The sequence below is a fragment of the Nothoprocta perdicaria genome, unplaced genomic scaffold (assembly GCF_003342845.1).
Source record: "Nothoprocta perdicaria isolate Ctin4 unplaced genomic scaffold, notPer1 scaffold_7, whole genome shotgun sequence".
NCBI classification, from domain to species: Eukaryota; Metazoa; Chordata; class Aves; order Tinamiformes; family Tinamidae; genus Nothoprocta; species Nothoprocta perdicaria.
In genome coordinates, this window is record NW_020455976.1 from 5,325,897 (window position 1) to 5,350,301 (window position 24,405).

Below are 24,405 nucleotides of genomic sequence, written 5' to 3' on the forward strand. Positions count from 1 at the left end.
GTGTCCTGAGCACCAGCTTGCTCTTTGCCAGTGCAGTGAGTGCAAAGCCCTTCACACAACTTCAAAGAAAACGCACAGCGGTAAGAGGGCTGCTCTCCCTACATCTTCTTTGTGTAGAGAGTTCCTGTCCCTACAGGAGTGTGCTATTCCATGGACCACTTCAACTGCAAAAGAACCACACCTTGGAAGCCACACACATTTAAGGAGAGGCCCCTCCACAAAGCAGTAAGGGAAAAACAGAATATGTTTGCTTGCTGTAAGTGCAGCCTAAGAGGCACACACTCTCTGCAAAAACACACTTGGTGCCCTGTGTATATGCAGGGGAAATAAGAGCATGGTTAAACCCTCAAAGGCTCAGCCTTTGCAGGGCCAGGGTCAGCTGTTCCAAGGCTGTTGCGCAAGCCGCGTGTGTTTAACATTCTGACTGGCCCAAATGGCTCTTTATATTTGATCAGGAATAATTTTTACCTTTGAACCTGTCGCAACGCAGGTTCAAAGGTTACCTGGGTGCAGTGTTGCCTGTTTATTAAAGCCACACAGCGGTGATTCAGGGCTCAGTCCAGGCGCAGGAGCTGGGGAAGTGCCAGCCCTTGAACACCCACTTGGAGTTTAGAGCAGCGAGGAAGGAGAGCGGGGCCAGCCCCTCCGCCCAGAGCTGAAGGCAGGTAAGCAAATCTCTCATCAGAGCCAATTCTTTCAGTACTGGGTTCCCTGCTCCTGCAGGAAAGGCAGAGGTGGGATAACAACCTTAATTTTCTGCACTGCCCTGATATAAATGCACAGTTTCCATCACACTATGTGCTGCTAAAGGCAACACCTGAGTAATGGGTGGCAAGTTATAAAATGGTAAATCTGGGCTCTCAGGAGGAGGCATACAAAGAAATCACAGCCATAGCCAGGGAGAGCAGCCACCTGAACACTGCCTGTTGCTATAGCCTGGCTGGAATCGGAAACCTGACCGCAGTGCAGCCTGAAGCCATTTTCTTATCAGCCTGCTGGTTTTGTCTATTTGAAGAGTGAGTGCACAGAGTATCATTGTCAGGCTCCCCCTTAGATTCGTGTTTAAGACCAAGTTCCAGAAAAAGGAAAAACAACAGCAAGAATTGGTACCACAGCACTGAAAGTGAGTTTTAAAATGCTATCAGTAAAAACTTGTTATGCACTAGATCTTTTACATACAAACTTACTGGCAGCAGTTAGTACAACAGGACCATTATCTCCCAAATTATCATTACAATACAGAAGCTGGCTATAATGCACTTGCCATGCATACAGTCACTACTACAATAAAGGAGAGGAAATTAGAGAAAAATGCTAACCAAAAACAGATTTCAAGTAAAATGCTCAGCAAAAAGCATGTTGCTCTCCCAAGTCCCAGCCTATTGTCCTGGCCACGTGGCTTTTGCTGAGCAACTGGCTTAAACTCTGCAATGATTTATGTCCCCGTGCAATCACTAAGTTTCAAAAGCCAGATAAGTGTCCTTTAAAAATGTAGCAGAGCAAGAAAAGAATTATGTTCATTACAAACCAATTAAGCATGATTATTTTCACATGATTAAAAAAACATATTGGAATTCAGAAGTCCTTCAGAAAATACTGAGCCACACTTCCCACTAATTCCCAAAATTCAGATCCAAGTCTTGAGGTGGCAACAGAGAACTCTATGTCGAGCTTATGCTACTCCTTTATTTACCTATAGCTTCTACTATTTGCTATGGGTAGAAGGGCTATTTTAGCATCTTTGGATAACGAATCCTTGTGTTTTGCTATGTCCTCTAGCCTCCTTATATAAGTCACTTAATCCATTTTTACGCTAACCTCTTGCATGTGACAGTAGAAGGAAAACAGACTGAACTCTCTATGTGCACACTCTACCTACTGCTGATTTTAACAGTTTGCTAATGGATATGAAAGATGCACATGAACATTTTGCACATAACAAGCACATAAAAGACAGAGGCTGAGACTATGCTTTGCCTTATCTTTTAGCAGGGATTTACTTGCAACAAAAGGATTTTTGCCTCTTTAGAAAAGCTGCTATTTATACAAAGCCTCCAAATGCACATGTCACTTCTTACACATACCTGGGAAAAAACATCAGATGCATTTCAACTTCTGAGTATTAAGCAGGACAAATCCCTTAAGGAAAAGCTATTCTCCACAAACCTCTTCTTTTTGTACCTCTTGACCCCGTTCAGGGTGGCGCAGTGGTACTTGCTGCATCCAGACAGCACAGGGCAGCTCTCCAACCCCACATCACCTTGGGCTTGTGGTAGGCCCAGCACAATAGTGCTGCAGGCACAACCTCCTGTACCCCTAAACAAAGTCAACATGGCCAAGACACACAGCACTACTAACTAACACCTCACCAGAACTGCAGCAAATTTGCTGCTTCCTCCCATCCTCCCTGGAAAATTAAGAGCTAAAAGCACCTGGAGAGGGGAGGTCGTCAGGCACATCCAAGGAAGCTGGAAATGCAGCTGGCTGGCCCTGAGCCTGCCTTCCCTTCTCTCCAGGGGCATTGCCTTCCTCCAAGCATAAACACATGCTGGCTGAAGGCTGAGACTCCTCAGGAGAAGCTCTGGGTAAGCAAAACTGAAAGTAGAGAACTTTCCTGCAGAACAAGTGATTTCTATTTTGCTTTCATGAAAAGTCTCAGCTGTGTCTCAGAGGTATGTTTGCATTGTTAAGTAATGCCACAATTACAGTGTAATCTAGATCTACCTTAATAGCACAGATTTTACTACGGCAATGAAAATGCAAGAGCAATTACTGCAGGATCTGTATGTTAGCCAGCAGAATCCATGGCCAAGGTCCAGGATGGATAGTGCTCTGGGTGTAAGTCTGTGCTATGTTACTCTAGCCTTGCTGCAGCTTTATCTAGTGTTCTTCAAATCCTACAGCACAGGTAACCTTCTCATTTGGAAGCAGTGTGTGAGAAACAGGGATTCTAGTTGATGAGGTCGAGGTACTAAGGGGGAATGGCAGTGAACCCAGTGCCACATTCTGGTTATGTCAGTCAAGCACATTAAAGAGAAAGGGGCAAGGCAGCAGTTATAAGCTATTAAATAGTGAAACATACATCCAGGTGTAAAGAAAATCCAGGTGTAAAGAAGGCTGAACTCTGTCACATTGTGCAAATAGCCGTACATATATAAGTATTCACCATAGCTAATTCTTTGTGAGGAGCTTTTTAAAAACCAGACATGTTTTAGCAGAAAAGCAAAAACAAACATGGAAGCCACAAACAAGCACGTTATAACAGCAGATTGTGAATACCATAATCCCGCTATTCTGCTCTTGCTACAGGCTGCCAAGCTCTGCTCGGTCGTGTGCACGACCAAGCCACAGTGAAAGAGAAGAGCTCGCGAGCAATGTTACGTAAGGAAGAAAAAATAGCAACTGGAGTATAAGCAAGTTGTAAATATTAATTCAGGAAGCTTTAGTACACTTTTCACCTCTTCAGAAATGCGCAAACGCAACAACCTCTCCTCCTCCTGCTTTTTTTTTTTTTTTTAAAAAAAAAACCCAACTTCCTCTGTAGTGTCTCTGACCACTTAAGTTGCCTTCTGCGAGTTCCTGCCTTTATAAGCTCCGGTCCCAGCATGCTCTTGTGCTCGCTGATGCACTTAAACGCGGGAAAGGGAACAGCCTGGACTTTTAACATGAATCTATTTTTTATGGCTGTTGTTTTGCTACTCTCCTGATGAGGGTTTTGTCTTACATAAGAGGAAAAAAAATTGGCTTTTTTTGGCTTTTTTTTTTCCCCTCCTTTTTCCTCCCTTCCTAGGTAGGTGTGTTTTGGCTGCTGATTCTTTTCTCTACCGCTGCTCTTTCTGTGTAAGTAAAGAAGATTTTCTTTTTTTTCTCACTGCTAATGAGCTTGCCTGTGCTTGGTTGTGTGATCTTCGATGCAACCTCGGTGCGTATGCAGTGCTCAGATGTGAGGTTCAAGATGTGTGCGTTGGTCCTGCTAGCAGAGCCTGCTCTGAGCCTGTGCTATCAGGTAGAGTTAACCTTAGGCTTAGTTAAGTCCAGATATATATTTGCTCTTTGCTCTTTGTAAGAGAACTGCTGTAATAACTTATAGAGATTAAAAAAAAAAAAAAAAAAAAAAAGTGTACCTGAGAGTGATTAATGCTGCTTGCTTTCTATATAGTTACATAGTGTGTTTAATCATAACATGATGGTTTTCTCAGAGATTCTGTGTGGATTTTCAAGTTGAGCTTTCACCCTAGCTCCTGATGTGTGCCTAATTCCAATTGGTGTAACGCTGATATGTGCATATCAAATGGGGATATGATGCTTTATTATCAGAGAAGCACAGAATGGTTAAGGTTGCAAGGGACCTCTAGAGATCGTCTAGTCCAACCCGTCTGCTCCAGCAGGGACACCCAGAGCACATGGCACAGGGCGGCATCCAGGCAGGTTTTGAAGACCTTCAGAGAAGGAGACTCCACAGCCTCCCTGGGCAGCCTGTTCCAGTGCTCTGTCACCCTCCTATATGATAAAGAGCAACGGAACTTTTTACACTACTTTTAAGATATTTCAAAACTTTATAGTGCTAGCTAATTAAGAATAAGCATTTCTTAAAGAATCGTTCTGTGTAGATATCTCTTGAGCAGGTTTTCAAGGAGAAAACCTGATACAAAAGCTAATATTTAAAAAGGTGATTCTTGAAGTTTTTTTGACAAAACAACTTGTAGAACTTGTCAATGTCCTGGTAACATTGTATCCCTAATGAAAGGACAACAATATTAGACATGGTAAAATCCTCTGTAGTAGTGGACTTTCTAATCTAGTATTAGGATTATTGGATTAGTATCATTGGATTCTGAGTTCAGTAAGTAGTTGTGCCTAGGTCTGAGCAGGGCCCAGAAACAGCTTGTAGTAGCGTGGTCTCCAACCACAGCGTGCTCTACACTTCCTGAAAGTAAGTTACGGAGGCCTCGTCATTTTTCATCCACTGCTAGAGCAGTTCTTGGGCACGATCAAAGTATACTTGAACTGTTTGGCTTTAACTCTCAAAGGCTTTACTCTCAGAGTACCTTTTACCTCAAGTGTGTCTCAGCTTGATGTAGGTTGCATAAAGCTTTTGCATTGAAATTATTTCTGCCTGCCTCTAAACAGGGCCCTGAGAAAAGCAATGGGAGGTAAATGTGTTATTTTATTCTTCACATATTTCTTCACATTTATTCAATAACACTTTGTCTTCAAAGTCTTGTATCTCCCAGACCATTAAATTAATAAGTGATGCCATTTGTACATAGCTTTCTTCAGCAGTCTCTATGGAGCTCATCTTCTTTATCTAGCTCTGTAGATACTGAAAGCCAGATACACCTAAATGCTGAAGAACAGCTGAAGTTTTCTGTACTGCCACTGGGGAAAGGATGGGATATAATCATACCAAGAAATAAGAACTTGCGGAATGGCTCACATCTGCAGAAGACCAGGCAAGATCTCTGCTATGAGAAAGCAAATGTAAGGAGTGAGCTACTACTTCAAATGGTGGCCCCAGTGTAGTTAGCTGTACTCTGCTTTAATGTTACTTTACTCCTGCTGATCAAAAACGTCTCATTATCTCCTCAAAGTATATGCAATGTGTCTCTCATCCCCATCCCCCTTGGAGCAAAGAGAATATAATTTTACAGAACTCTCTCTCGGGCAGTTCATGATCCTTGCCTCTGAGCTGGTAGGAGTATCAGACACTGCTGTTCTGACTGTAGAGAACTACTGTGAGATAGATGACTTTTTTTAACTTCAGACTTATGTTCTTGAAGGCACAAAGATTTCCAGTAATTCCTGCCTTGGAGATAATAGTTCTATTTAATTCCATATAGATATCTTCTAGCTAGAAAAAGAAATAGCTCTAAAGGTTACTGAGGATATAGTAGAAATGAGAGCATGCGTGGCTGCATTCAAAGGCATAACCACTGTAATCTTTTCTGATAAAATCTAAGCCTTTGCAATCTTGAGCCTAGTTCACCTTACCCCTGACTGTTGCTTGAGCCAGACACCTAACAATACTTTAGCTGTCTAGCACCTTCTTGCATAAGACAGCTAAAAGAACTGGCTTGGGACATCCTGTGCATTTGTACCTCTCTGGTCACCCAGAGGTAAGTCCCTCAGTACTCAGGCTGCAGGCAGTCCAACTCCCCTGCGTGCTAATGAAAGCAATTAGTGCTTGGACTTGCCTTGTAATGGAAGCTGGTGGCTGAAATGCCCTGACATCTTCATGTACTTGACCCCCTGCTTGAATTTTGACCCAGTCAATATAGATCAGGAATTGGGTGTTTGCAGGGTGTCTGGATCTGTGGGTTAAGTTCTGCTTGTTGTTGCTCCATAGTATAGACTTAGAGTAGAGCTACTCTCTTGTCATGGACAGATGACTGCCTGGAGAATAGATTCGTGTTCTCTTGCTGCACTCAATTTGAATGAAGGATTTTAAGTGTCTTTCAGCTTTGAGAGAAGGAGTTTTAAGTGCCTCTTGGAGGACCGCAGGAGTGGATAAACCACCAGTACCTTCATTTTTATAGGTAGTTACTGAAGAAGCTCTAGCCATAATACACAACTGTCCTGTCTGGAAATCTATGGCAAAGTTGCTGTCTCTTGCCACAGCCTATGCGCTCTGGTAGGAATAGTTAAAGCTGACAAAATGTTTTTGGATATTAAACTAACATGCTGTTGTTACTATCACCTTTCATAAAGTAGAGGAATTGTCTTTCAGGTATTTCTTGTGTAATGCAAACAAGATCCAAGTGTTTTTTTTTTTTTTTTTTTAACAGTGCTAACATTTTTGTAGTCTTAAAGCATATTATATCTTGACTTCTGAATGTACTGCTTTAGTCAATATTGTAAACAGGCTAATGAAGAGTCTTATGAAAAAGCTAGTTAGGAGCAAAGGGTGACATAAGGCTTCCCAGGTTATGGAAATAACTTGTCAGAAAGTCTTTCTTTAAATTACAAAAACTTTTGGTTTGTGCTTAAAACTGAAACTCATGCCTGACAAGTTACCAGCTTTCTCTTCTCTGTGTAAAAGACCTGTGGAATCCACTCAGGATCTGAAAGCAAAAGTTTTGCCACATTAGTTCTCTGCAAGCTTCTCACACTTGCTTCTGATCAAGTATTCCCCCAGGACTTCAGTAAATTCTCTGCTCCAAGCATCCTTATCCTTAGGGCTTGATCTTCAGTCTTCCTAGATGCCTTGGCACAAATGGCCTTGTGTCTTATTCAATGAGGAGTTGAGCTTTCTAGTGAATTACCTATGGCAAAAGGGAGCAATTGGGCTTGGTGGGTTCTCCGATCATTTCTATAGCAATGTCAGACAAATATTTTCTATTAATTTTCTGTAAAATAAATGTAACTTATCATCAAAATGCAGCAGATACTAGTTAGTTGAAAACTGCACTCACCTATCTGCCTAAGCAGTTTGAAATCAGTATCAGTTAAAGGACTCACTTCTATAGATGTGACCCCCCAGTTCTGATGGATTGCTTTCAGCATAACACTATGGGCAACTAGCCTTTCCTGGCTACAAAGAAAAAAATATTTTAAAACTACTTCTTAAATTAACATGCGAAAGCATGCTTCAAACATTAAAATTAGCACTGCAAAGCAGGCATATGATCCCTGCATACAGTTCTATTCTATTACTGCCTATTGAAAGGACTTAAAATATCCCGGAAGACTCCCCTGAAGTATGCTGAGTGCAAGTTCCTTTCAGCACATCTGGGAATGGAAAAAGAAAGGGAAGTACACCGGTTGATTACTATTAATAAAAATTCCAAACAGTTGGATATGAGTATTCTGGTACTCCTGTCAAAAGAAGGTAGAATAGATGTCTCGGTTTAGTTTTGCCAATTGTAACAAACCGTACTTACAGCATACAGTGGTTCAAGTGTGGTTTGCTCTGTAACTTGGGTCTAGTTGGGCCCTGAGTTGAAAGGATAACGTTTTTGTATATAGCTTGTGCTCATGTTGGAGAGTGGAGATGCCTTTATCAATTTGTAGATGCTATAAAAGATGTCTTGTCCATGATAACAAAGGATTAAGCAGTTGAACAGATCTGACTTTGGCAGGAGGAGCTCAGTGTCTAGTTCAGTAAATCACACCATAAAACAGATACTGTTTAATCACCTATAGACAGCTGTTTACAAACTACTGCAGTAATAGGTTATGAAGCCAAATGTATAAATTATATAATGCAGGTGATTGCCAAATTCACGTTAAGCCTTAGTCTTCAAACGTTCATGTTAGAACAGACTGCTAGGATGCTTTGTCCTGAGTATAAACTTGATCAACAGATGAGAGTTCAGGAGATTTTTCTCCAAGCCAAGTTGGTAAATGATAAGGAAGAATGTGGAAATAGGTTGCAGAAATAATAGGCTCACACTTTTAGATGTGATATATCCAGTGACTGAAGTTCAGCCAGTGCAGAGTTACAATGCAGCAGTTCGTGTTTGTCTTGCTGTAGCACTATTTTGGAGGGAAACTGTCAAAGCATGAGATGAAAAGGCCATATTACCTGGGACTTAGAGTGGGAAAGGGGTCCAGGGAGTTCATACTGATCAGATAAACGGATGGCATGTTTTTGGCATGCAGGAGTTGTGAACTGCCTTTCTTATCCAGCTGCTCAGTAGGCAGAGCATGCCCTGATGTCTTCTATAGGAGACTGTTTGGCACGGCCACTGAGAACTGTGAACCAAAATTTTAAGCCTGATAAGAGTAAGCTAACTCTGGTCGTTCTGGGCTCAGAGGCCCACTTTCTGACTTATGCACCTGGTTGAATTTGCTGTCTGTTTGGAAAATACCTTTAAGTTTCTTGTTGTAGTTAAAGGGTGACTGGAGTTCTTTGCTCCAGAATGCCTGGTATTATTCCTGCAAAGGGAGTTAGCTAGGTGCTAGCTGAGGAATTATCTATTGACTGTGCTCCCTTGATCCTGCATATAGGAATTTGCAAGGTGAATAATCACGTCCTTTGAAAGTGTCATGTGCATCATGCCCTACATTCCTATTTAGATACTTGGCAAAGATAAATTGGTGTGATAGGTGAGTTCATCTAGAACAAATGTGGTTATGCCTTGACCATAAATGCAACAGCACATCTTGCAAGTTAAAATACCTCGTTTTAAGGGAACAAACAGAAATTATGCTTGTCTGCACCTCTTACAGGATGCAGAATCTCTCTTATCCTGCATTCTCAGTTTTTGCTTTTGTGGCCCTTGAGGAGGAGTATTTGGATGGTAGAAGCAGCAAAATAGCTTTGGTATTTTCCCAGCTAGACTTCTGTTGCGTGTATCGACTTCTAGGTCACCACTTCCTAGAGCAAATTATCTTCTAGAGTTTTGACTTGGACTTTCACACTGAACATGCTGTCAGGGCAGGTGATCATGTAGATACTGCTAATCCTGCAGACTTTTACCCATTTGTTACACCTAAATATAGTCCAGGAATACCCTTCCCATTGCACAGCTAAAATCTTGAGGGCTTTTTTACTTTCACTGTTCACTTCATTGATTGTTAAATAGTCATTGAACTATAAGTATCTTTTGGCTAAATGTAACTTGGGAAATAGTTTTTCCATGTGTGGATACGGAATGGATTAAGGTGACTTGAGATCTCTTATGAGGCTTAAAGCATTACATAATCTTACTTCATTATTGTACTGTGTCTAGGGGCGAATTCCTGAAATTAGTTTGTTAACAAAAACTAAGTATAAGTAACAATGACTTGCAGGTAAAGTGCTTTTACCAATCTACTGAATCTCCTGTTTGTCTCAGATTCAACTCTGGCTGCTCTGACCCAGCACGATGATCTGGATACTTCAAGTCTTGTTCTCACCGCTCCCAACACCAGCATTGTTTAGCCTTGTTGTATTTGGAGCTGTCATCCTCCTGTGGGTAATAAGCAGGCCGAAACCTGTTTTGCCTCCTGTTGACTTAAACAAGCAGTCAATAGGAATTGAGGTAAAGCTGATTTTGCTTATAGGGATGGACCACTTTTGATCAACTTGCTGTGAACACTTATCTATTGCTGGCTCTAAGTACCAGTGGGAACTTTCCTGTCTGATACGCAGAGCTTTCTTTCCCAGTTGTACAACTCTGCTTTATAGGGAGAGAGGGGAAGTCTTAAGATATTAACAGAAAAAGATGGAGTGGCTCTTGACAGAGCTAGATATGCTTTTTACCAGATATTCTCAGCTGCTACTGTTCTTTTTCCCTTTATTTAGTGTTTTGAGTGGTCAGCATTGAGGCTGATGCTGCATCTTAATGCATTAAGATGCAGCATCAGACTTCATGAAACTAGGCAAGTGATAACACTCAGTCTTAGTCAAGGTCTCTAATCTGTAACTGAATACTAATCTAGTCCAGCTACAAAACTCCTCTGCATGTGACCTGACAGACTGAAATCAGGAAGGAAAATGAGACTTCCGTAGCAATCCAGTGCTATTAAAATGTTTTAAAGGAAATTGCTGGGAGAGTGGTTGAATAACAAGTAGTGCTGCATTTGTTGTGAGCTAATACGTAACTATGCCCTGTCTCTAGGGAGGAGCCAGAAGAGGTGCACTCTTGGCAGACAACAACTTGCTTTCTTATTACTTTGAAGATGCTAGAACTATGTATGAAGTCTTCCGAAGAGGACTGCATGTTTCTGGTAAGTTTTGCAGTTGCTAGTGCTTACTTATCACACAAGTAAATCAAAGGGTTCAAGGTTTTTCATCAGCCTCTTCTTGTTCAGGCTAGTAAAAGCTTTCCTCTACCTAGTGTTTGAATGAAAAATGACCCCATTTTTTTCCTACTGATTTAGAAATAATATCGGTTGGCAAACTGCTCCGTTGGCAAGTATTAGAAGCTTAAGATAGTAGAGTTTAGTGAAAAGTCAGCAAATACTGAGCATGCGAGGAGGGGAGAGCTTTATAATGTGAGTTTTAAGGTGAATTACTGCCTGCTCACAACAGGTGGGAGCTGCTGTCTGTGTCTATGCATGGAAATACGATAGCTTGGAATTTAAATTCAGATGAATTCTGAAATCAGAAAATATCACCAGGTCTTGAAATGCTGCTTATAAGGATGAAGCTTGCTATTTTGATTTGGGTAGACTGCTTAATTATGCACAGATCACTTTCATGCTCCATGAAGTTAGCTAGGAATCTGACTGAAAATCAGTACTGCGTTGAAGTGCCATGCAACTCTGGTATTGAGCTTTAAGCTACTTTTCTGAACTCTTCCATTAGGAAATGGTCCCTGTTTGGGCTACAGAAAACCCAATCAACCTTATCAGTGGCTAACATATAAACAGGTGAGTTTTGTTATTAATAGATGTCTTCATTTAGGATACTGCCTTGTAATACTAAAAAGGAAATACTTTCTTACAGGTTTTGGATAGAGCTAAATACCTGGGATCAGGGCTTCTGCAGAAGGGATGTAAACAATCATCAAACCAGTTCATTGGTATTTTTGCTCAGAATAGGCCTGAGGTAAGCAACAGGGAAAATACTTGGGGATCTGGGAGGGAGAGGAGGATCTAGTCACTTGGGTTCTGTTTGACTTGCTTTTCAGATAACGTAAGGCCACTTTAGGAACAATCACAAATGGATTTTTCCCCTCCCATTTCCCTTAGTAATGATTGAGCCTATATCCTGCCAGTTACCAGCAATGATTGTCTTGAGTTCTGGCTGCTGTAGGAGTCCTAGTGACCTCTTCCTTACAGACCCAGCCACTGATGTGTGAATGGGCTAGTTCAGTTACACTAAGTCTCTAGGTAATCTTGCCCTGGGAGCTACTAATTTTTTTCTTAGAATTACTGTTTTTTGTCTTCAGTGGATCATTTCAGAGTATGCCTGCTACACTTACTCACTGGTTGCTGTTCCACTCTATGACACTCTGGGGCCAGATGCCATTGTATATATTGTTGAAAAAGGTAAATGTTGACTTTAACTGGTTCATCAGTGATGATTTCAGTAAGATGTTCTGTTTTGAGAAGGCTGAAATTCAAAGGTGTTTGATCTAACTTAAACTAGCTTTGCCCTTGCTACTTTTCTAGTTTTATGGACACTTCATAAAGCTGTAAAGCTCTCTGCTGAGGACAGTGTTCAATTCCTGGAAGAAGGCAGTGAGCTTCCCATACCTCCTGCTGCCTTGTTTAATAATGGCCTGCTAGGTTATGTGGACCATGCTGCAGGGATGGGAGGGTGGAAGAAGCATAAGGGGAAGGTGTACGTCTAAATCTGTCTGGTCTGTGGTTCTACAAAACCAACATCTTGAATGGCCTCATGGAAGAAGCTGGTAAGAGATCTTGAATATGTCTTCAAACTGGCTTTCCCAATCCTAGGGGAGACTAAGAAAAAAAAAATACTATCTCAACTACGTAGGATCCAACTATAAATTACATTTACCAAGCAGAATCATCCCAGCAGTTATGGGGGTAAATCTTACCTGGTAAGTCTTGCCTGGGCCTACACAGCTGTGATTAATTACACTAATGGGGAACCATCATGATGAGCCAAATGCAGATCTTCTGTTGTCTTGATGGGAAATGGTTTTGTAATTCTGTGCAAGTCTCCTGAAAATGCAGGGAAACTGAAGTATCAACTCCTAAAATTTAAGAAAATATATATCTGTTTGAAGTTGGTGGTTGAATTTAAGATGGTTGTAAGTAATTAATGTGAACAATTCTGAACTTTTATGGCAATGCTGAAAGATGAAATACCTATTTTGACGGTGACTTAAATATGTTCTTATTTAGTTCTTCAGCACAAAGTCCTGATTTCAGAGGTGTGTGGGGGGGAAAAAGATCGTAGCTATAAGCTCAGCTGACCTGGCAGGAATCTTCTGAGCACCATCAAGCCAGCCACTGAATCTGTATGAACAAATGCATAGGCTGAAGCTCATCCCATAAGACGCAAATGCTTCATTTTAAATATATATGCTACAAACTGTCACTCACTAGTGTCCTGTGTCCCCAGAACAGACATCTGAAATGTATTTTCTCTTCTGTAGCTGACATGAGCACAGTCATATGTGACACTCCTGAGAGGGCACAGATCTTGCTTAAAAACCGTGAGGAAGGAAAGACCACGTGTTTGAAGACTGTCATTCTCATGGATCTGTTTGATAAGGAACTCAAGGACAGAGGAGCAAAAGTCGGAGTTGAAATTCTAGCACTGCAGGAAGCTGAGGTAGGTGACTGACGGATTCTGCTTGATATTGCAGGTGGATATCTGGAGTTTTTCTGGCAACAATGAGACTTTCCGCGTTATCCAGCAATCATACTGAGTGTGAGATCTTGAGGAACAGTCTTTTTGAAACTTTATATTTTAAGCTGAGTGGACTTGCAGGAATCCAGCAATTGACTGCTATTGTGTTTGTGCATTGTGGGCACTCAGTGTGCAGCAACCTGAAGAATTCCCTAGGTTTAATTTTAACAAGATAAAAATAATTAAAACTTCAAGTGCAAATAACTGGCTGCTTTGAAAGCCCAATACTAATTTTAATGTGCCAGACTGGATTGTAAATGAGTAAGAGATTTGGCCTACATTAAATAAAATATCTCTAATCAGAAGTTCTGAATGCCTTAATAGCCTTGATCACTTTTTGCACACCAAAATCTTGCTTTTTACAACCCTAAGCAGAATTCACTTTTTCAAGCTGTGTGTACATTAAATGCAGAAAGACCATCTTCTCGAACAAAGAGCATAAGTAAAAGACAAAGTGAAAACAAGAGCTGTCTTTGAAGTCTGCCTATTAATCTACTTTTATTGCATTTTTGGTTGCAATCATTAATCTGTGTTTTCTCTAACACAGGAGCTGGGAAGAAACAACATAACAGAACCAATTGTAAGTATCCCTATGGAGCAGTTCTAAATGTGCAAAACTGATCTTTGAAAAGAACTTGGGCTGCATAACTAGGTTGGCAGGACTTTTTTAATCTTGTCTTTCTATTCTCAAATGACTCCTGGCTAGCATGCCAGATTCATATACCTTTTTGAAGTGTGCATAGTGATAGACACCATAACAGTCTATAGATTTCTGACTTTATGTTGCTTCTCTCTTGTAGCCTCCTAAGCCTGAAGATCTTAGCATTGTGTGTTTCACCAGTGGAACCACAGGTAAAAAAATGCATGTCGATTCTTCCCCATTAAAACAATCTCCCTGAGCTGGAAGAACTTCCTTTCTAGCAGAGAAAATGAAACACTAAGAACATAAAATTAAAAAAAAAAAAAAATAATAATAAAAAAATCGTAACCTTCTACTATGTAGAGTTATCATTGTGCTTCTGTTTGGGATGCTGTCACTGCAAAACTAACACACTGAAGAAAAAGCTTCTCTGGGAGAAGAATTAATAAATTCTAGTCTATTCTTGATAGATAAGTGCCAAAGATGTGGGATATTTCTGATCTCTTGAGCCAATGCATACTAGGATTGTTCTCATCAAACTGACTGAACCGAGCAAAGCATGAGAATGTAGTAGCACATGCAGTCATAGCCACAACTGACTTTCCTCAATCTTTCCAAAGGTAACCCTAAAGGAGCATTGTTGACACATGAAAATGTTGTTGCAAATGCTGCTGCCTTCCTTAAATGCACAGAGGTAAGCCACTGCTAAAGGTGATCTCCAGGCTATCATTCAGAGTGACTAAAATGGCTTTAATACAGGCATTTTCTGCAAAGCATTCACTTCCAGGAAACTTATGCTTTCTTAAGTGTCCATATTTCCATGAGAAAAGAGTACTGCAAGTAACTTGTTTGACTTTAAAGAACTCCTACTCAAAAAAAAGTTATTCTAGAATGAGTCAGAACTAATGCTAAGCATGCTAAACTACCCTATTGCAAATCTTTCCAAAATGTGAAACTCATGCTGACCTAGTATTTTGTCTCATATTTCACTGACTTGGTTTCAGTTTCAAGTTTTGAAAAAAAGATGGATGGGAAAAGTCCGAGTTGTGTCATTTAAAAACAGCTATTTCAAAGTACTCAGAAGAATCCAAGATTCATTCACTTTCTGCTTAAGAATAACTCAGGAAGGCGTATGGACTGCTGACAAACATCTGTTTCTTTCCCATGTAGAACACGTTTGAGTGTACAAGTTCAGATATCTCTATGTCCTATCTTCCTTTGGCTCACATGTTTGAGAGAGTTGTACAGGTAAGTAGACTGTGCACATGCTACTAAGTCTCTGTAGAAGATCTTTATAGTAGAGACTAGTTGATAGTAACACTCGTGATAATTCATGCATAGCAACCAGTACTACCTGCCTAAAATAAAACCTTTAAGCTGATCAATTAATATCTAGTTACTTTGCCAAGAAACAGCTGCTGAGTTGCTATGCTGGTGCTTATTTCTTCAGTCCAGCCTCATTGAGCCTGTGATGCCCTGAGAAGTCTGCAAGCATCCAGCGCTTGAAAATACAGAGAAGGCTAACACATGAAATGGCAGCAGTTTAAGAGCCACAGATGTAAACTTTCAGAGGATGTGAATGTTTATATGTTCTCCACTGTTTACTCTGCCGGGCTCTGTCATGCTGCCAATTTATTTCCTAAGCTACAGTTCTAGTCTTCCAATTAATGTACTACTTCCAGCATGTTCCAAGAGCACTGAAGAGGCACTTGCTAAAGTGCAGAGCACAAGAACTGAAAGGAAAAAAAAATATATATGATTTTTTCAGCTCTCAGAGCTCCTTCCTACAGGAAGTGTTAGCAACTTTGTGGCTGGATCAACTCTTCTACATGTGATGGTCTAGAGATTAGACCCTAACCCCCAATTCCTGATCTGGTTGTAAAAACAGATTATATCATGTCTTATCCTTTGTCAAACTGTTCACTTCTGTTGTTTTGTACTTTCTGAGACTTCCAGGTATCTCAGAGATTTTTTTCTTCCTCTCAGCTACTTCCAGGTAGTTCAGAGACTTTTACACAAATGTGTTAAATCAAACTCTTCAAATATAACATGATTTTTTTTTTCTTGTGGCACTCGTGGACTATCAATCAAGATTTCATGTCAGTGATTAGTCCATACCTTTGAACACCTGGAAGTCAAAATATAGCCAAAACCTCAAGCTTATTTCAGCAGCACCTTTTCTATTTATGGACACTGGTAATCATGCTGCCTTCCATAGGCAAATTGTTAGTGCTAACGTGAAGCTAGGAACTGTTCTTGACTAAAGTATGTTCAATTTTTAGACTGTACTCTACTGCTGTGGAGGAAAAGTTGGCTTCTTCCAAGGAGACATCAAGTTGCTAACAGATGACATGAAAACTTTGAAGCCAACAATATTTCCAGTTGTACCAAGACTGCTCAATAGAATATATGACAAGGTATGTGAGAAATTTTTAGCTAAATTATCTTCAAATTCATGTATTTAAGCAACAATGCGACTTCAAACTGCAACTGAATGCATAACAACCGTACAAGGTTAATCACCCCTTAGCAGATGGAAATCTTTAAAATCCTTTCTCAGTAGTTGAAATGAGCCCTTAGACCTCTAGTCCAAGAACAGTGTATCCAGTCATGACTGAATGAGACCTGTTGCTGTTCCGAGACAAAATCATGTTTAATTTCAGAACAAAAATTAAGCAAATGCAAAGCTAGGGATCACAAATTAATATTGTCCCTTTGTTCATGTCCTAGAACATGACAGTAGTGAAGACCAATTCTAATGAATTTATCAAAGTAAGATGGTGCTATCAAAAAATGGAGGTACAGATTTGAGTTAAACCCAAGGTTCAATTTTCTTGCAGGTACAAAGTGGTGCAAAGAGCCCAGTGAAGAACTTCCTGTTAAATTTTGCTGTGACTATGAAGATGGCTGAAGTGAAGCAGGGCATAATTCGAAATGACAGCATTTGGGATCAGCTAATCTTCAAAAAAGTTCAGGTATGTTCTCTCAAGTGTAAATAACCTCACCAATGTTGTACTGGAGGATCTGATGGCTTTTAATCCTCTCGTAGGAAACAATGGGTGGACGAGTGCGTATAATGGTAACAGGTGCAGCTCCTATATCTCCTACCGTCCTGACATTTCTCAGAGCAGCATTGGGTTGCCAGGTGAGCTGATTTTTAGTTTATTTTAATCTAAACTAAAACTTGTTTAATAGTCACTTATTTGGATATAATTAATGATGCAACTGTAATCTAGCCAGACATGTTGCTGGAGAGGTTGCAGTCATGGCTTACAGACTACTTAGTTCAAGTAATTCCATCAGGAACAAACTCTGGACTCAGTGTTCACAGGATACTCATACTTTCTCATGCAGATATTTGAAGCTTATGGTCAGACTGAATGCTCAGCTGGATGCACTTTCTCAATGCCTGGAGACTGGACAACAGGTATTGCAGTTTGAGACTCAGTCTCCCACAACTCCTATTGGAAAATGTCACTCAAGCTTAGGTGCTCTGTTTTTATTACTTCAGTGAAAAATAAATCCTGGTATTTAACCTCCCTCAAAATGATCCTGAGTAGTAAGTCACACCTCTGTGCATGACAGGGCACCAAAATACCTGCTTTAAGTAGATGATGAGCTCTGGTGTAAAGTGATCTCAGCCTACAACTTGTCTGCTGTGGTTTCACAAGAAAGGTGCATCTGCAGGACTAGATGAGCAGATTATTTTTTTCAAAGGGCTTTGAGACTAGTTTTAACTATCAAAATATAAACTATAGATCATGAATATAAAATAGAAATGAAGACTAGGGAATAATGAGGGAGTTTTGTGAGGGCAACTGTGACACGTAACCAGTATGCCTGGTTAGACCAATAAATGGTTCAAAACATCAAAGCTTAGCTGCTGTTTAACACACAGAAAGTATCTGAAAATGGCATTGTAATAATGGTCTTGAGCATTTGGTGTCTGCCCCTCTAAACAGTACCAGTTCCTTCTAAAGCCATGAACATGACAATGAAATATCTTAGAGTGCTTAAGTTTTCCATATGCAGAGGATTCTCCTAACCCACTTCAGAACTAATTCTTTGTAAATTTATATCAAATAGGGCTAACTGGCAGCAGAATCCACCAAACTTCATTAATTCATTATCCTTTGGTGTTTGTTTTTTTTCTTCCTCTTCAGGACATGTTGGAGCCCCTCTAGCTTGTAATATCATAAAGCTAGATGATGTAGAGGAAATGAACTACTTCTCTTCTAATAATGAAGGCGAGGTAGGTGCCATTTCTATTGTGTATCAGGAAATACTGAAATGTAGGACTGGGTAACTAACAGTGTTCTGTGCTTGCTGTAGGTTTGCATCAAAGGACCAAATGTGTTCAAGGGTTATCTGAAAGACCCTGAGAAAACAGCCGAAGCAATTGATAAAGATGGGTGGCTCCACACAGGAGACATAGGGAAATGGATGCCAGTGAGTACCAACTTAACACGTATCATCTCTTGTATTTGAGTCCTGGACTAGTTTACAGGAGTCTGAAAAGTGGATACTAGGAAAAATCATATAACCCCAGGCAAAGTTCCAAAGAGCAATCAGATTGCAAGGTTTCAAATAACATGCTTGGCCAGCAATTAAGAGTATTGCTTCTACTGAAATCAGTCAGAATGTGGTCTCTCATCCTTTGTCAGAGGAGAGTGAAGGAGCTGTCTAGTCATGCTTCCAACAGAAGCAAGACAAGGACCTTAATGGTTATCTATCTTCTGCTTCTAGAATGGAACACTGAAGATCATTGATAGGAAGAAGAATATATTTAAACTTGCACAAGGGGAATATATTGCTCCAGAGAAGATAGAAAACATCTATATCCGAAGTGCTGCCGTAGCCCAAGTCTTTGTGCATGGGGAGAGCCTGAGGGTAAGCAGCGTTAAGCGTAAGCACCATGCAAGATTCCTCCCAAACAGAGTTCTGGATCAAGGTAGACGTATATGCATAGAAGTGTCCCTGAATAAGATCTATTCTCATGAAAGCCATGTTTATGGAAGCTTTCTTTCAGACCTTCTGGGCTGTCTTCAGCCTTTGCTCTTGATACCTCAGAACAGGAGATTTAGACATCAGGTTGAAAGTCATGTTAAGGCTAGTTACACACTTGAATGGGGTCAGTATGTCAGCTTGGGTCTATGTGTTTTTGTACATTTCAGTCTTCAGTCCTTAAGCCAGACAAAAGTGATTGCTGGAGTAAGTGTTCAGTGCAAATAACAGACATAAACAGTAGTTTAACTTAATCTGAAACTTAAATCTTAGCTTCTGACAGCAGTAAGAGATGTCAAGAAAGTCCTCATAGCCACTTTCCAAACCCTGGAAAAGGATAGGGAAGTAGGCATGGGCATGTGTAAATATTAACCTTTATGAAAATTTCCCACACATTATCACAATAATATTAGATGCCTAGTCTTTGTCTAAACATGACTACTTCCACTTGTTTTCAGTCCTTTCTAGTAGGCATTGTGGTTCCTGATCCTGAGACACTTCCAGATTTTGCATCAAAACTGGGAATAAAAGGTTCCTATGAAGATGTCTGCAAAAATCCAGTGAGTGGTATTACCTTTTAAGTGGATTTAAAGGGGGATTTTAATTCTGCAGCCCAATCTTGTAATGCTTCAACTTCATTTATTTATTAAATCAAACTGACGTAAAGCTGAGTAACTAATGCAAGCAGCCTTAAAGTAGAAGCTAGGGAAGTACAGGTGTCCCTTGAGGCTACTACTGAATCTTTTCTTCTGAAAACAGCTCAGTGGGGACCTAGCAGTGGCTTTAATCTGAGAAATGTTGAATGCTGAAATACGCACATCTCTTTGCCACCCTCAGTTTTCACTGATGGGGTAGCAGGAAAGTTCCTCAGCTGCTGCTCCTGTTGAACTATGTATCTCTTCTAGGCACTGAAGAAAGCTATTTTAGAAGATCTAGTCAGACTGGGGAGAGAAGGTGGCCTTAAATCCTTTGAACAAGTGAGTACTTCCTAAACCTGCATCACTAGTACTTACACAGCTAATACGGCTGGGGAGTCTCTATTACTGTTGTTGACTGTGTCAGGCTTGGACCTAAGAAAGTTGCCCAGTGGCTGTAGGTGGTGGAGCACTGACCAAGCCACGGCTGTAGGGCAACACTAGCAATTGCTGTAGGACTGACTGTAGCTTCCCCATGGGCCCCAGGAGCTGAGTGGCAGCTCCAGCATATCCTTAGGTACTGGATTAGGTAATTAAGGAAACTTATTTACTGGAGTTATGAGTGAGTCTTGCATTGAGCTCAGGGACCTAGGAAGAACCATTATGTTTGTCTTATAAGCAATTATGTCACATGTTATTTCTTTTCTACATAGGTTAAAGATCTGTATATCCACACAGAGATGTTCTCTGTAGAAAATGGACTCTTGACACCAACACTGAAGGCAAAGCGAAGCGAGCTTGCTAAATTCTTCAAGAACCAAATTGAGGCCCTCTACTCTATGCAGGAATAGGTGTCGTATTTAAATTAAATTCCTTGGAGTATCCAAACAAGTCTCTGTGCCGTTACATCACTTATGGTGAACACAAGCCTGAATGAAGGGGAGCAAGGACAACTTAAGTGTATTGCTTCTGGTAATAACTTGGGAAAAATGACCTTCAAAGAAGATGGTTATGGTATAACTGACTAGTGGCTATTTCCACATCTTGCCGGACTAAGCATCGGATATTTAGGCAAATCCTTAGCTTCAGTGTTTCTTGGACTGTGAGTGAAGCAAGCTCAAATGCTGAAGAGCCTCAGCCTTTACAAGGCAGCTGTATGCACTTCTTACCATTGTCAAAAGCAAAACTTATTTTCCTAATCCAACTATAAACTCCAGTCTGACCAAAAGACTGATCTGCAAACACAGACTAAATGCTTTCATGCAGTTAAATGTTTGGGTAAGGGGAGGGAAGATAACACTAAAACTTCAGTTCCCACTCAGGATGGTGAAGCATTCCCAATGTGCCTGTCTCAACTCAGGTGGTTACAATGTGAACAGGGAATTAATGTCTATTCAGCAAACAGAAAAGTGAACTTTCTGCCCCTAGCCCTGGACTACACAGCATAGGTTTGTTTAACTAAATTGTGAGTAGTCTGACATCAACTGGTTTATAAAATGCATGTGTTGCAAGCAAAAATTATAGGTGATGTGTGAGATGCACTGGATCAGTTTTTCTGTGTATGTTCTCAAATGCAATGGCAGCCACAAATTCTAACAGTGTATTGGCTTTGAGTCTGTATTGGCTTTGAGTCAGAGGACTGGAAAGCTTCAGTTGTCATTCTGAAGGACAGAGGATGCAATAAATTTTAAATGAAAAATCAAACAAAAACCCGCATGAGTGACTGTTTCTCTACTCCAACCAGAGTTTTATCAGCTGTAGACTTACTGCAGCCTGCTTAAGAATAGATAGCTTTTTATAGAGGCTCTGAATTAGCTGCACTTGTTTCCTGCACTGCCATTGCTTGGATGCAGCTCAAACCATACAGCAGTAAAATGGAGTCATCTTGTCTGGCAACTGTAGTCAGCTTTCCTGTTCTTGCAGTAGGTCAGTTTGCATCACAGCCTTCAGATAGATTCCACTTGTCCAGCTCAGCCTGCCACGTGGAGTAGGGTCCAGGCTTAATAAAGTTCAGTCTCTTCTGAAAACTACTTAGACATGCTGAGTGCTGTCTGTATCTTTTGAAAAGATCAATCAGCATATATGCTTGAAAGATGCTCAACTGCAAGGTGAAGTACTGTTTTAATGTTTAAGGTGAAATAGAATTCTAATTTGGCACTACCTATAAGGGCAAATTAGTTATAACTGAGAAGTTATAGACTGCAATCTTAATTCATCCTTCCTTGATGCCTGCTATCTTGAACTTGCAGTTTGTCTCAGTCAGCTCCAGCATGCAGAGTTTCAAGATGGGGTGTGATGTCTTGTTGCACAGTTGTGTCCTGGCATGCAAATAGGGAAAATACAGTTTTTGCACTGGCACACTCTTCTCCCTGATGAGGGGATAGAATTTTGCAGAGCAAGAGCAAAATCAGTTAAGGATTCTTCCTGTTGCTACTTGGTACTGTAGCGATCCACTTGATCAATCTATATAGTATTTTGATTTTTTTTTTCTCTCGCCTTCCCTCCCTCTCTCCCTCCCTCCTTGGCACTGGGAAAAGGTGGAAGGGGTGGCCTCCCAGTTGTGAGTTTTGGTGTAAATCTCATGCAACTGAGCTGGGTATAGATTTGAGGCAGAATGCTTTTATGTTGCATGGTGGGCTAAAGAGTGGCTGTGTTTTATCAACAAGTCTAACTTCCCTACTGAGACCTGTTTAAATGCTGAAGCCCAACCCACTGCTATGGAGCCTCCAATGAGCATTTTTCAAACACTAATCATAGTGCTTCCTTCAGATAAAATTATTTTACCCATTTGAAGAGTTCTGTTCCGTGTAGCAAATGTGGAATTTCAATTTTTCTGTAGCAGGTCTTATACAAGACACCTTCTAATACAGTAGATACATTTTCTGTTGTGGATGAGGAAAAGTCTAAATCTCACAACATAATTTTCTCTTAATTGAAAGTTAGGCCTCTTATGGCTGGTAACTACAAAGGTGCTCTAAATTTTTCACAGCTGTGGAATCTGCTCACAGGTGGTACAAAGATGCAATTGAAGTAGTAATGGCTGAAGAGGAAGCCAAATGGAGCAACTCAGGTGTGAAGTGCTCTGAAATCTGCCTCTTGGGTGCTATTTCTACCAGGTAAACTGCTGCTGGAGTATAGCTCTAGAGTGAAAACTGGAAAGCTCTAGACATGCTTGCAATGAAATGATGGAAAAATGATCTCTGGATAATACCCGAGGACTGCAGATAACTACAGAAGATTGATAGATTTAAATGAGATGAGCAAAGACTTGACCTAGGGGTGACTGTATGTGGTATGAAGTTCAGATCTCTGCAACTCTCTTGCCATTATACAGAGGGTGGAGCTAAAATCAGATCCAGTTTTCTACTTCAGACTAATCCAGCAGTTGTCCGTTATGAGATGATCCTAGTGCCACTAGGCCTAATCACTATTATTCATCTAAGATGCATGCATTTAGCATGAATGGTGATAACTACCTTTTACTTAAATTAGAAATAGCTCCTTTCTGTACTATATCAAAAATTACATTATCTGAATTATGCTTTGGAGAGTAAGAACTGTGCCCGAGATAAAATTTAACTAGATTTTCTTTCCATCTATATGGTACAACTCTTAGGCCTGCAATTTAATTTCTGGTTATTCTCTTATGCTCCCTATCTAGAGAGGATGTGCTTGGAAGGAAATACTGAGTCTTAATTCATCTTTAATGAACTTATTTAAATCAATGCTCTCAAGGAAGCTCTGGAAACAGTCTCTAATACAGTAGTTAAGAAACTCAATTGCCGAAACTAAATAACCTGCACATCTAGTCTTCCTGGCCTGAGACTTGTAGCATTTTCTCCTCATCAGTGCTTTGCAGTGTGCCTCTCAACTGTACAGTTAACTCATAATAGATTTGAATTAACAGCGGAAGCCTTTGGGATGAGGAAGGACAGAAATCTTCTATTACCATTTTTTTCTTCTAACAGTGACTACCTCAGAGCTCCCAGGCAAGAGGCTACCAAGGCTGGCCTTTTGGACAGTCTTGTACAGTAATCTGGCTACTTCCTCAAACTGTCATAATAAGGGAGGTTCATAATAAATATTAGGAAAAAAAATCTACATGGAAAGAGTAGTAAAACACTGGAACAGGCTGCCCAGGGAAGTGGCGGAGTCACCATCCCTGGCAGTGTTCAAGAAAGGTGGCGATGAGGTGCTCAGGACATGGTTTAGCAGGCATGGTGGTGATGGGTTTACAGCTGGACTTGATCATCTTGAAGGGCTTTTCCAACTTTAAGGACTCTATGATTTGAAGAACTGAAGCAGCTGGCATCATCTATGGCTTGGCCATACAGAAACTTCTCAGGTTTTGGAGGCTAAAGCTAGGGCAGATGAGTAGAAAGGGAAATTCTTGTTGATTTGGGCTAGATAGAAAGAGGAGTCTATTTACAATAATCAGTACTGTATTTTTCCCCTTTATCTACATCAGCTTCACTTTCAATTAGTGCAAAAACTGCCTCTATAAAAGCAAGAGGCTAATTCTTCTCAGCCTTTTCCATTGCTTTTCCTTAAATAAGACAGAGAGTTCAATTTCAGCATGCAGCTACCTTTATTTTTCAGCCTAGTAGAGCCTGAACTAGACCTCTTACACTTCAGCTCTAGACTTACTGTCAGAAGATGGAAAAGATGCGGTTTTAAGTACATAGAGCAATTCTTGTCTCAGGGAAGAGCAAAAGATGCACTTTAATAGACCTAATTACTACGTGAAAATGACACTTGCTTTCTACTTCTTTGTGACCTAGCTCCCGATGAATCATTGTGGGGAAAAAAGAACTGTGCTGTGTCAAATCAACCTGCTCCTTCCCTTAATGAGCAGAGCAATTTCTGAAGGA

General features: G+C 40.5%; 1 protein-coding gene across 5 annotated transcripts; it reads left to right on the forward strand.

Moving 5' to 3' along the window:
- The first annotated feature begins 2,548 nt into the window (after window positions 1-2,548).
- ACSL5 (acyl-CoA synthetase long chain family member 5) lies at window positions 2,549-21,094 on the forward strand. Of its 5 annotated transcripts, none has more exons than XM_026050482.1 (21): window positions 2,549-2,585; window positions 9,780-9,965; window positions 10,545-10,653; window positions 11,234-11,298; window positions 11,375-11,476; window positions 11,820-11,919; window positions 12,999-13,177; window positions 13,803-13,835; window positions 14,056-14,107; window positions 14,516-14,589; window positions 15,066-15,143; window positions 16,178-16,312; window positions 16,736-16,870; window positions 16,945-17,040; window positions 17,250-17,322; window positions 18,059-18,147; window positions 18,228-18,344; window positions 18,642-18,785; window positions 19,358-19,459; window positions 19,805-19,876; window positions 20,248-21,094. In XM_026050482.1, the coding sequence occupies exons 2-21, from the start codon at window positions 9,810-9,812 to the stop codon at window positions 20,383-20,385; spliced, it is 2,049 nt and encodes a 682-aa protein (XP_025906267.1). In that variant the 5' UTR covers window positions 2,549-2,585; window positions 9,780-9,809; the 3' UTR covers window positions 20,386-21,094. The 5 variants fall into 5 exon arrangements, with proteins under 5 accessions (XP_025906267.1, XP_025906268.1, XP_025906269.1 ...); XM_026050483.1 differs by lacking the exon at window positions 2,549-2,585 and adding an exon at window positions 2,654-2,672; XM_026050484.1 differs by lacking the exon at window positions 2,549-2,585 and adding an exon at window positions 3,772-3,790.
- The last annotated feature ends 3,311 nt before the right edge of the window (window positions 21,095-24,405 follow it).